This window comes from Papilio xuthus, unplaced genomic scaffold (assembly GCF_000836235.2).
Source record: "Papilio xuthus unplaced genomic scaffold, Pxut_1.1 DF827570.1, whole genome shotgun sequence".
Classification (NCBI taxonomy): Eukaryota; Metazoa; Arthropoda; class Insecta; order Lepidoptera; family Papilionidae; genus Papilio; species Papilio xuthus.
In genome coordinates this window covers 3,345,348-3,358,537 of record NW_013531079.1, presented here as the reverse complement: position 1 = coordinate 3,358,537, position 13,190 = coordinate 3,345,348, and the positions used below count along the sequence as shown (strand labels likewise).

The following is a 13,190-nucleotide window of genomic DNA, read 5'->3' as shown; positions in this document are numbered from 1 at the left end:
TAATAATTCAAACGCACTATTAATAACTAAAAGTTACTATCGATAACTATAAGTTATTCTTAATAATTATAAGTTATCATTTCTGTCGCTAAAATTACGCATAAATATGTGAGTGTCAAAGTTAGCTTTTTTGAAGGTAAAACAAGTATATTGTCTATATCTAATGGTAAATACATAATGTAAAATGTTATATGTACATAAAATATATAAAATGTATTAGAATTTTATTAAAAATAATCTCACATATTTTACCTTAATCTCGTATCATAACAAATTAAGACTAACCGTGAGTTTCTGAGACCAAAATCCCCGTTTAAAATATGTCGTCATCCCTGATATTATCAATGACATGTTTGATAACGATATGTTTAAACGGGGATTTTGGTCTCGGAAACTCACGGTAAGTCAGAACACTTATTATATTTAAATTTATTTATCATCTAGAAATAAAACAATAATTAATTAAAAAAAAATATTTTATCACTGGTATGAAATAAATTAAAAGCAAATCTTAAAAATTAGAGTATAAATTAGGAAGTCGAATGATATTTGCAATTTTTTTTTAAATTCTACGGCATTGTATTAAAGATTCTCATGTTCGTCCGTTTGTCCAGATAGTACATTGGCTTGTCTCTCTTCTGACGATTTGTACTGGAAATATAAACATCAATTAAAAAAAAATGTCATAAATAATAAAAAAATATAATCTAGTCTGCTTATAAGATCTTTCTACCATAGTCTCTTTTACTATATTACTATTACTAATGTTCTAAATGAGAATGTTTAGATGTATGGATGGATGGATATTTGTTTGAAGGTATCTACAAAACAGCTGAACGGTTTCGATGATATTTGGTATACATATAGAACATAGCCTGGAAGAACACGCAGGCTACTACTAATTATGTTTTTTTTAATTCCGCGCGGACGGAGTCGCGTGCGACAACTAGTATATATTTAAACTTAATAACTTACTAACAGTTTATCCCATTTGAATTTGGATGCCAAGGATTCTGATATCTGTCCCTCCTTCAGTTGTTTCTTAACCGCTCTTTCCACTAGGCGTAGTGAAGAGAACATATTTTGCACGTTGAACGGCTGACGGGCTCTGGAAGTTGTCTGGAAATATAACATAATTAATTAAATATAAATTATTAGTAAGCAATAGCTACATTCATCTGATATAATAAAGCTTTTCTTTTTTATAACCGTATAAAAAAAAACGTTAAAAAGTTTTTTTTTAATCATAAGGTGGCAAACGAGCGAGCGGCCACCTGATATCGCTGAAATAGCGAAGTGACCGTTGTCCATAGACATACGCAATTGCATATGCGTTGCCTACCTTTTGTCTACGGAGGAGAGGATGCACAGAAAGAAAATATTTTCCCTTTCCATGCATCCTCTCATCCGGAAAGTCCACTTCCACTTTCCATCCTTTCTTTATAAGAAAAAGGGTGGGAAGGGAAAGAGGACTAATTTTGGCCTCCGGGACGCATCTACGGTACGGGTCTATTTGTTCTTCCAGACTATGTTCTACATCTATGCCTTATATCACTATGATCTGTAGAGCCGTTCAGGAGATACTTTCTAACAAACATACATCCATCTATCTAAACATTTATAATATAAGTAAGATATTGCTCTCCTTTATTTTATCCTTGAGATACTTGAGAAAGCAATATTTAAGAGTTTTTATACATATAGCCAGTGAAAACTCACTGTTATCTTACCATTATTTCAACAGCATCGAACAGTTTGCTTAACTCTTTCTTCTCTCTGTCATTAAGCGTGGGGTCCTCGTAGTCGAAAATCATGGTTTCCTTTAATTTTCTCTTTATAGTAGCCAATGTTATGGGTGGCGATTGGTCATGTATCTCGCCAGATTTATATGCCGCTTTCGCGTCTTGATTACTGTAAGGGCTGGAAGTTTTACAAAATTAATTAACTAAAGAAAGGAGATAAGAAATACAGTCGAACTTTATAAGAGAGAAACCTCTATAAAAAAATAACAAGGTCTCTTGGACTCTTGATTATCCAAGATCGACTGTTTTGTTACCAAATCTGGAAGCAATGTTTACACTATCTTAGGTAACGGGTTTGAATGATATTTTAAATTAGGCGTATATTTTAAAGCTATAATCATCAAGCTATTTCAAGATCCGATATAAAATATACATACCCTTATCTGTTATTTATGAGTGACTAGCTGTCGCATACAACTCGGTCCGCGCAGAATTAAAAAAAACTTTAGAAATAGCCTATGTGTTCTTCCAGACTATGTTCTACATCTGTGCAAAGTTTCGTCAAGATCCGTTGAGTCGTTCTAGAGATACCTTCAAACAATCTATCTATCTATCTATCTATCTATCAAAATATTCGCATTTTTAATATTAGTAAGATAAAAACTAACTGATGTGGGTTGTATATTTTTTATACCGGACCTTAGACTAAAATTCCAATAATTTACGATGATTTTAATATTAAATGTGGAACAAATAGTTTTGATATTTTTTGAGAAAAAATAGTATTTAAGTAAATTAAACGTTACATTTCTAAATAGTTCTCTTATCAAGAATTATATTCAAATAACTCACCATTGCGATGTAATGTGAATGTTTATGGCCAAGCTAAGAATGGAAATGAAAATAAATTAATCATTTGTTTACCTTTATGTTACACTATTATAAACTAAATTTTATTAAGTAATATTTTTTTTTATATCATAAGATGGCAAACAAGCCAGCGGTCACCTGAAATCGCTGAAATAGCGAAGTGACCGTTGCCCATAGACATATGCAATTGCATATGCGTTGCCTACTTTTAATCGACGGAGGAGGGGATGCACAGAAAAAGTATTTTCCCTTGCCATGCATCCTCTCATCCGGAAAGTCCACTTCCACTTCCCATCCTAGCCTTATAAGTAGAAGGATGGGAAGGGAAAGAGGACCAAATTAGGACTCCGGGACACATTCATCAGATGAAACGCGGAATAGCTTCCACTTGACGCGTGTCTTCTGTGTGTTCGTAGTATTTCACTGAACGACCCGGGACAATTCGTGCGAAGATGTTAAACCGGGCTCTACCACTGTTAATACTACAATCAAAAGCTTAAAATAAGTTTTTATTCAATAAAATACTTTTACAAGAAGCATTTAATAAACTAAGAAGACCTATTTTAAATAAGGATTTTGTGTGCATATTAATTCGTTGTAATGCAATTCTTATTACTTGAGCTTTAAAGTACATATTTAAATAACAATAATTGGACTTAAAGCCCGTACGAAAGAACGATAAAGAAGGCAATTAATGTTGAGAAATTTAAACTGCATTCAAATAATACAGATTGGAAAGACGATATTAAAATCTTCATTAAAAATGAGAGTTTATTGAAGCTGAAATAGTACAAGTTAAATTAAATTCTGTCGTAAATAAATGAAATATGTTTTGTACTCACAAGACGTGTAAAAATAGCACACAGCAAGGTTTCATGGTACGATATAAGTAACTGATTAACAGAATGCGTGGTGCTGCGCGAAATGCAACTGTGATTCGACTCGCCTCGTAAAACTAGTCGCGGTTATATTGTGCCCCATTCAGATTGGATTTTACTGCGATTGATACATTTTGATACTTTTATATTTGTTGGTTCCTTTTCTATAATACAGAAGTTATAATCGAGAGAAAACAATAGAAATCGTATGATTACACTTTTCTACCAATTAGTTCTTTAGACTAATGGGAAAAAATAAATGGATGGACATACCTGCGAAAAAAATGCTGCTATACGCTTTTGAAATACATAGTTATTGTATTTTTTTTTTGCCTTTACAAGTGCCACTAAGAACTATGTTACTTTATCTAGACTAATTTACAGATATAGCAATGTACTTATTGTCTTTGAGATTTTTGTTATTTCTCCATTACTTAGGTTTGGCAAAAAAGCTGGAATTATTTGAGCTTGAAAATTTAGAGGTTTGTCAACCTTAAATTAAAATAATGCAAGTATCAAAATGTTTTGCGCGGTGTACATAACTCTTGAAACGCCAAACACTAAAGGCATTGTTCGGAGCGCGAATGAAAACTTCAAATGTCAACAATATAACCCGTACGTTGTAGTTTGTACCGTTTTATATATTATTTAATAATTGTAACATAACAATGTACCTATATATTACATACAAAATGTTACAATGTATTGAGAATATAAGATGACATACAAAAGAATGAAGAATGGGACACTTAGCGTGAGTAGTAGATCAAACTTTAATACGTGGGTCTAACAGTGTCCATATCAAAGCTTTACTTTCATTCAGAATGTTGCAAACTATTAAAAAATGTATGCTGTTTAATGCCGAGACACGAATAAATTATTAGTCATCTCTTTCATTCTCTTTGAAAGAAACAGAGATAGTATGTCTTGTTTACATCACCTAAAAAGTGTTGTCATAGTTTCAGTTTAAGGTTGTTATTTTTATTACCTATTAGCTGTTACCCGCGACTTTGTTCGCGCGGTATTAAAATAATAATAAGTAGACTATGTTCTACATGTCTGCCAAATTTCATCAAAATCTGTTGAGCCTTTTCGGAGATACCTACAAACATCCATCCATCTAAACATTCGCATTTATAATATTAGTAAGATGATAGATATCGGAATACAATTTGATTTTTTTTATTTTTAATGTCTTTTTTAATCAGGTGTGCTCAGAGAGTAGTGCTAGTGAGTCGTCACTGGAGTCATCAAGTGGGTACGGCAGCCAGGGGGCGTTCGCGGGGGAGGACCACGCCCATCAACACCAAATACAACACCCTGATGGTAACGTCTTGATACTTTACATACGTAGTTTTAATTGTTTTTTTTTGTATGTGCGTGATTGTTTATGCACTTGTGTGTTGAGCTTTCGATTGTAGTGCTAAATTTTTTGTGATTTTTTGATACATTTTTTTGGATGATCTTTTTTTTGGCTACTTTTTTATGTTTTTAGAATCTCACAGATATAATATTTGCATCACAATATTGTAGATCTAATAATTAAATTCAACAAAAAATAATTAAATTTTTTTTAATATTTGGAATAATATAACATTCTTTAAGAAATAAGCCTATAATATTGTGAATACATGAAAAAAAATTTTTTTTTCACCAATTTTTTTGCATTTTTTTGTTTTTCGCAACATCCTGTAGTTTTAATGCATGCATGCGATATTGCGCTATCCGTACAGTTGATTCGGAGATAGTGACACTACGACGTGATAGCGAGGTAGCAGCGGCCAGGGAGAACTTCTCGATATCTCTGGGTAGTCTGGAGGAGGCGGTACGCTCTCTAGATGAAGTCAATGATACTCCGGCTTTCGCCACCGTCAGTAAGAAACCAGCCGTACCCAAACGTAGACCGGTTTCTATGGCAGGTTTGTAATTTTTTTTTGTTTTTTTTTGGGATTCAGTACTTTTTAAACTGATTGCAGGTGAGTATGTTTAATTTTTTTATGTTTAGATTTTTTTGTACATTTTTTTTCCAAATGTACTATGCAACTGAGAATTTACGTACTATTTAAAAAAATAGAATCTAATTTTGATTAACTTGTCTTAAATTTAAGTAATTTAACTGAAGGTTTTATTAATTTTTGTATCGATTTAGTTGTTACCTTGAGTTTACATTTGTTATATTTGGACAAAGACATTTCGATGTCTCGTATTTTTAAAGTGTCAATGTTGTACAGATTTGAACAGTGGAAACGCACTGTAATGTATACATTCAGGACATGACGTATGTTTGTATGTTTGTATTACCAGCAACAGTGTGGTCTCGGCGCGGGTCGTCCAGTTCTCTGGGCAAGCCGCCGCCCCCCGTGCGACGCTCCTCCTCCATATCACGCCCACAGCGACCCCCATATGTACAGGTCTGTTTCTATATGTTACATTAAAGTTTTTATTTAGTATTTTAGTAGATGCTCAAAAAAGTATTAGGTTTATACCGATCTAATCTAATGAATGAAAAAGGAAGTCCTTGAATGTTTTTTAGATTTGTTTTTGAAATATTTTTGGATATTTTCTATAAAAAAAGCTAGGTCTAAAAAAATCAGCTCATATGGTTCCCACCGAGTAGTTCTAGTCTATCTTAAATTGGACATGCTAAAAACTAGGTCAATATATCAAATTCAATTACATTTTTTACTACTTATTAACTAACTTACCATTAACTTACTCCCTTTTGATTTATTTTGAAAAAAAACAGAGATTGTTTGTCAATTGTGACTGCAGTGGAAGCCCACAGTAATGTGTCTGGGTATATGTTTGCAGAACAACATGGCGAGTCCGCAGCTGTGCACTGAGGCGGACAACCTGCCGCCGCCGCCCGCCTTCCTGCTGCAGCCTGACACTGACACTAACCCTGGTATGATATCCATACCTATTATACATATCTGAATCCATAAATCCATAACATGGCCGTGTCCAAGATGGAGCAGAGGGGGTAACTAGAGAATCGATAAATGTTAAATCAAAAAACTACTTCAAACTACTAAAGTGTAAGCAATTATACATATATAACTCAAAAACTACTTAAACTTTGCAGTCTTCATTTTTAGGTCTCATTATTTTGGAATAAGCATTCTCTTTGGAATATTAAATAGTAATCAGATTGGTTGTCCCCCATTGATCATGAGTTTGACTCTCCTCTCCCCCACTTCACCGTTTCCTCCCCCTTCTTCATCACCGGCTGATGATGACTTTTTTTTGTAGTACTTACAAAAAATCTTAAAATTTCCAGCTCATGCAGGAATAAACGTAGCGGAAACTGTGAAACAATTAACGGAGTTGAAACATATGCCAGCTTCACCCGGTCTGGTACGACGTACCATGCAGAACCAGAACCAAAACCAGAACTCGAATGTGAACACGAACCAAACTCAGAACCAGAATCAACCATCGTTGAGTACGTTCCAACAAGCTAAGAGCAATTTTAATACAAACTCGAGTGGAAACTTGAACCCTATATACGGACAGACAGGACATCGGATCATGGCGTATGTAGAGAACTCAATTTATGTCAGGAAGAGCAGTCTGAATGTTTCTAGCTCTGATCTCTTTAGAGATGCGAATGCTGGTAAGTTTTTTTTTATTAATTTATGTTAATAAACTTTCAAATACTTTATGTAGTGGGTCGGGTTTTTTTGTGTTTAAATTCTTATATTCATTACTAATATTGTAAATGCGAAAGTCTGTCTGTTTGTCCAGCTTTCACGGCAAAACTACTGAACCGATTTAAATGAAATTTGGTACACGTTTAGATCCTGGGGAAGGACATAGGCTATTTATTAACGGGAAAAAAGGGTTGTAGGGTGTTGAAAGTGGGGGTAGAAATTTGTATGGCAGTATCGTCATTTTCATCCTCAAGGGTGCAAAATAAATAATAGGGAAAAAGGGGATGAAAGTTTATATTAAAATATGTAAGGTTTATGAGAAGGTTTTGTAAGTTTATTATGTTTTGTTGTCATATTTTATGAGTAAAATTAACGCGAACGAAGCCGCGGACACAGCTAGTATTTAACAAATAATTTTTTTTAACCTCAGGTAACATTTACGGCGAGGGTAAAGGTTCTCCTCACGGCTCCAGTCCCTCCACTCCGAGCTATGGGGAGACGAACTCCTTCTCCAGCTTCGGTCCTCGTGTCAACAATGACTCGCACTACGGACAGACAGGTCTCTTTCATTCTTCATATTAGTATATCTTACTTATATTATAAATGCAAATGTTTGGATGGATGGATGTTTGTTTGAAGGTATCTCCGGAACGGTTGCATGGATCTCGCTGAAATTTGACATAGGACATGGTTTGGAAGAACACATAGACTACTAATTAAGTTTATTTGTAATTGCGCGCAGACGGAGTCGCAGGCGACAGCCTAGTACTTATATAAAAACAAATTGTAATCTTTTAGTAAACTAAGAAATCCTTAGTTTATCCTTAATTTTACTTAACAACTGACCGAGGGTTTCTGAGACAATAATCACAGTATAAAACATATAGTAATCCCTGTTAACTTTGACAAAATAGATAATAACATGTTTTGAAAGAGGATTTTGATCTCAGAAACCCATGGTTAGTTCTTTTAGTATGGGTTTTTCAACTAAAACCAAAATCTATATAAGATCTTGGACAACACAGGGATGGTAATGACACAATATATTAGGTGCGCAACTAATATTTAAAACGGAGATGGACTCAGAAACCCACTTGAAACGACTTGAAACGGCTATACTGCATGATAAAATGTATTTTCTGAACTGAACTGAATTTGAACTTGGATAACATTAAAAGAGATCTCGATTTTCTTCTATAGAAGTCTCTTTCTAACTCAAATTTCTCATCTTGAATTTCTCATTTTGAAGTCATAGAGGTTTTTAACTCTCGCTTATCCATATTCCATTATGAAATCATACTAACCGCACGATTCATTACATCCGGGTCCAGGGTTCAAGCTGCAGCAGGAGAAGAAGTACTCGAACAGTATCTACGCAGCGCCTGCGCAGCTCGGACCCGCGCTCAGTCCGCTCGCGCTGCGCAGATCTATAGCTGCGCGCTCACACAGCGCAGACAGGCATGCTGAACGTGAGTATGCGGACCTGAGCAATGCTCACACGTGAGCCTTCAGCTATAGAACATTGCATTATCACAGTGTCATGGAGTAATTAGCCTCATTTAGTGGATTCTCATCATCAGATCCATATCACTCATCTCTTACCCATTTCTATACGACTTTTATATTTAAAGTTCTCTTAGTTAACTATAACAGTTCAGATTTTATCTATTCTTTTTTTTAATTAAAATATTAGCAGATTTTTTGTTAATTTACTAATATTTCTTGTATCAACTAAGCTCTATGCTTCTGCTAGGATATGGTTTACGACAATAGTCGAATAGCGAGATTCGAACCCCCGACCTTGTGATCGGAAATCTGTATCCTTAACTATTAGCCTATTGTCGCTTATTTATAATATACTCCTTTTTAGGGTTCCGTACCTCGAAAGGAAAAAATCGGAACCTTTATAGGATCATTTTGTTGCCCGTCCGTCTGTCTGTCGAGACCCTTTTTCTCAAAAACGCGTGAAGGTATATAGCCGGAAATTATATCAAATGTTCAAGTGTGCGGTCGCTAGGTGCTGTGAAAAAATAAAACTTCTAAGCCAAAGCAATACAAGCATTTATGTCGCAAATTTACGCAAATTTTCGACATTAGCAAGAGAATCAAAACATACAGGGTACTTCGCATGAACTTAGAATCTTGAAATTCGGCACGAGGCAACATCGTAAAGCATAGATAAAGGAAAAATTGCGATAAAATATTTATTTTTAATAATTTTAATTGCGTAATAGGCTACTTCCAGTCGACCTAGAGTCTTGAAATTTGGCATGAAACGTCGTATAGCACGTATTTATGTATATTATGTGTTGATTACATATTAGATTTGTGTTCAGAAGGCGGGCTGATAGCCAGCTTGAGTGCTAAGCTGGCCCCGCAACTGTCGCCGCGCACCTCGCGCCGCTCCACCGCAGCACCCAACACTGACAACAAGGGAAAAGGTTGACAACTACACTTACATACAACATAACTCACAATGTGTAATTTAGCGTGGATTTCTGAGATCAAAATCCACTTTTTAAAACATATTGTTATCACTGTTTTGTTAAAGATGACATGAAACAGGAATTACGATATGATAAGGATATTTTGGTCTCAGAAACCTACAGTAAATTTCTTTTTGATATTATGGAACACATTTCATGAAAGAAAATTACAGAAAAAAAAAGATTTCAGAGTTGTACTGTCACATAAATTCTCTCAAATAAATCAAATTCTATTCTTGATCTAGACTAAAATAGTTCGAGATTAATTATCAAGTTATTTAAAGACAAAATCAATTCAATATCCCATATTTTTTTTTAGGTTTTTATATGTTTTATGGTAATAAAATTGCAGGTAACCTGCCGTCAGCCGTGCAGCCTGCCTTCCTGGACAAGCTGTCGGCCACGATCCAGCAGCAGCGCCGGCAGCTGGACTCCAGTCGCGCCAGCACAGTGCGGGACCTCATCAATGCGCATGCGCAGGTCTACTGACTCACTAGTATTGTTATAAATACACGAGATTTTAGCCATACTTCAAACTATGCTATATTATTAGTTTTTCTATAGAATAAAGTATCAAACGAGCAAACGGCTATGGTTTCGCCAAAATAGCGAAATGCTCGCGTGAATTCGCCAAAATGGCGAAATGACTGCTGATCATAGACATTCGTATTTGGACATGCTTTGATGGTTAAAGGAGAGGATCGCATATAAATAAGAAAGAATATTATAGTATTGTATTTTACTAATATCACATGTATGGATGGATAGCTGTTTGTTTGTTTGTTTGGTATCTCCAGAACGACTATATTGATCTCGCTGAAATTTGGTATAGATATAGAACAAAGTATAGAAGAATACATAGGTTACTTATTAAGTATTTTTCTAATTCCTCGCGGACAAAGTCGCGGGCGACAACTAGTGCACAACAAATATAGAAAGTTGACAGTATATTTGTGTGACAGCCTGACCCTCGCATCTGTCACACCTCCCTGATGGAGCAGATCAAGCGCGGCGCCACGCTGCGGCGCAACAAGCATTGCAACGACCGCTCCGCGCCCAAGATACGATAACTCCGACAACACGTATGTATACAACGATGCGACGTACTTGATACTTGACACACCACATCGCACTGTACTCTATACTAAATTAACTGTTTCATACTAAGTCATCAAAACAATAAGTTGCAATGGGGAGAAAAACTGCAAGCTTACAGTCAGTTTGTACACCTTCTTGATACTTGAAGCCATCACAGATCTCTAAGTAAAGTAATTCATTACTAATATATTCATATCAATTAACAATAGGCAGGAAAATAAAAGCTTCTTGAATGTCACTATAATATTCTTGATACTTGATATCATCGCTCCTAGCAATACTTAAACCACTAAGTAATAAACTCTAGTATCAAGAATGGACTGTCATTTGTCATCAATCAGTTTTTTTATGGATGCAAGTTTAGAGATTTCAAAAATCGTATTACTTTTTTAATTTTTTTAATTATAAATTAACGATCTTAAAAAAAACTATTTTTTTGATTTTTTTAACGAAATTGGTTGAAATCGTTCCAGAGTATTTTTTTATTTAAAAATGTTTTTTTATCTGTGGTATATTTAATACCAAAGTAACTGTTGACATACTGCCTATTGTAAGGAAAGGCAGTTTTTCTCCCCATTATTTTCAATGTCACGTGCTTGTCACGTATTCCCATATATTTTGATTACGACACATAAATGTTCTTGATCCTTTATTAGTCAAATATAGTTCACTAAACGATGTTTAATTTAAACTATTTTATACATATTCTTGAGCAATTTATAATAAAATGTTTGGTCTCATACTCAATCCTTTGGCCTTTAAACGTAGAACCTCACTGCCGTGACACTTGTATAGCTATCCCTTTCATTCTCTTTGACAAAAAGAGACAATATACATCTATCGCGGCACTTGAGTTTTGTGAAATGCGATAAAATTTGTATTTTTAGTTTGCGCAAATAAGTTTTAAGAATATTTGTGTCATTAATTAGGCAATTTGTGTTACTGTAAAAGTATGAATATAAGCCGTCGGGAAATTACGATTCGAATATTCACAATTTAACGGTATCATAAAGTTCGAATATTAAAAATCTCTAATTGTACACGACTTAATCGTTTCATGTAATCTGCTGTCCCTTTCGTGTGACTATTATAAGACGAAGATAGCATTAGCCTGTAAAACTTTTGAATGTTTATAAATGTTAGAATTAGGGCTTGATAACACACACTTTGAATTCCTATAAAAAAATCTCAACATTTTTTATTAAAACATATCGTCGTCTCTTTCATTCTTTATGAAGCAAACAGAGACAACTACATATGTTACATGTCAGTTGAATACCGTAATACAAACATATCTCGAGTTTTTTTTTTCTAAAAGAATTTTGTTATAAATTATATCGAAATTTCTAGAATTTGTACGTATTACGTAACTTTACATATCTATTTTTATATTAAAAATAAATAAAAAGACTTCAAAAAGCCATTAAAATTTGCTTAAGAAACTTCGCCATTTTTAATATTAATTCTGATCGAGCTAGTATCAAGACTTGTTAGTCTCAGACTTTAGCTGTAAGATTAACACTACTGCAGGACAGATTCAAAATATTAACTTTTTAATTTTTTTTTAAATATTTGTGTATTTAAAAAAATACATTGAAATGTGTTTTTTAATAATTCTATTCTAGATCTTAAATATGTAATTTTGTATGCATTTTTACGTATTTATTTAGTACAATTTTATGTCGTATTTCTTTTAATGAAATGTTTCATAAAATAATGTTGAACAGCGCCATTTTGATTAATGTACACAAGATGGCGTCTTTCCTCTTTTTTGACAGATCGCATATGAAAATATACTAAATGTTTAGGTAGTTAAATGGATTTATTATTTATTATCCCTTTCCGTATATAAATATAGTTAAAATAAATCAATAGTTGTTCCTCTTGAATATTTTTGTAATGGCAGATGATTTGACAGCTTTGATATAGCGTTCCATTTACTGTTTAGTGTTTTTACTAGGCTTAGTGTTTTACATATCTAAATATTTATCAATATAGTAAATGTTCGCAGCTTCCGATGCAGTGTAAGGCAATCTTTAATTTTCGTGTATTTCTTTGTCGATATTTCTTATAATTGTTTAATTAAAAATATCAAATATATGGTAATATAGTTGTTGTGGTATATGTTTATGATAAAGGTTTGCATATGTAACTGTAAGTTGGTGAAAATAAATAAATATAATCTATTGAGGAGTTTTCTTATGACGTCATTATATGGTGACGTCATCATGTTTTTTCCTTAGGAAATTGATAAAAAATTGTTTTTTTTGTAGTATTTTTTCACCGGAACAGTTTTATCTTTGAATTTTGGGACACGCTGTATACATAACACATCAAAATATATTTTTTTTTACATATTTTATCTGTATGTTTGTTTGTACCGGCCAATCTCTGAAATGGCTGGACCGATTTTGACGGGACTTTTATTGGCAAGTAGATGAGGATAAGGAGTAACTTAGGCTA

The 13,190-nt window shown here is 33.8% G+C and overlaps 2 protein-coding genes across 7 annotated transcripts in view; one reads left to right on the top strand and one right to left on the bottom strand.

The window, feature by feature from the left end:
• Positions 1–11,179, top strand: part of mim (missing-in-metastasis) — a 122,421-nt gene extending 111,242 nt beyond the window's left edge. For 2 of the 5 annotated variants that reach the window (XM_013313276.1, XM_013313274.1), the window contains 10 exons: positions 4,699–4,816; positions 5,224–5,409; positions 5,795–5,901; positions 6,302–6,395; positions 6,771–7,106; positions 7,574–7,702; positions 8,475–8,612; positions 9,480–9,584; positions 9,982–10,109; positions 10,592–11,179. In XM_013313276.1, coding sequence (XP_013168730.1) covers positions 4,699–4,816; positions 5,224–5,409; positions 5,795–5,901; positions 6,302–6,395; positions 6,771–7,106; positions 7,574–7,702; positions 8,475–8,612; positions 9,480–9,584; positions 9,982–10,109; positions 10,592–10,699 — 1,449 coding nt within the window. In that variant the 3' untranslated portion in view covers positions 10,700–11,179. The remainder of the gene's footprint in view (positions 1–4,698; positions 4,817–5,223; positions 5,410–5,794; positions 5,902–6,301; positions 6,396–6,770; positions 7,107–7,573; positions 7,703–8,474; positions 8,613–9,479; positions 9,585–9,981; positions 10,110–10,591) is intronic. The other 3 variants (XM_013313275.1, XM_013313278.1, XM_013313277.1) reach the window with 3 other exon arrangements.
• On the bottom strand, positions 566–3,545 carry LOC106118615 (uncharacterized). 2 transcript variants are annotated; one of them, XM_013313286.1, is made up of 5 exons: positions 3,455–3,545; positions 2,595–2,627; positions 1,731–1,920; positions 976–1,119; positions 566–651 (listed from the first exon to the last, which is right to left on the bottom strand). In XM_013313286.1, exons 1-5 carry the CDS (start codon positions 3,487–3,489, stop codon positions 583–585), a joined length of 471 nt encoding a protein of 156 aa, XP_013168740.1. In that variant the 5' UTR covers positions 3,490–3,545; the 3' UTR covers positions 566–582. The 2 variants fall into 2 exon arrangements, with proteins under 2 accessions (XP_013168740.1, XP_013168739.1); XM_013313285.1 differs by having other exon boundaries at positions 980–1,119.
• Positions 11,180–13,190: the final 2,011 nt, after the last annotated feature.

Excerpts from the sequence above, each read along its gene's own strand:
- LOC106118615 (XM_013313285.1), bottom strand. The coding sequence starts at position 3,489 with ATGAAACCTTGCTGTGTGCTATTTTTACACGTCTT. Across the intron at positions 2,628-3,454 it reads GTGCTATTTTTACACGTCTT|CTTGGCCATAAACATTCACA; the intron begins GTGAGTACAAAA and ends TTCCATTCTTAG. Across the intron at positions 1,921-2,594 it reads ATTCACATTACATCGCAATG|CCCTTACAGTAATCAAGACG; the intron begins GTGAGTTATTTG and ends TAAAACTTCCAG.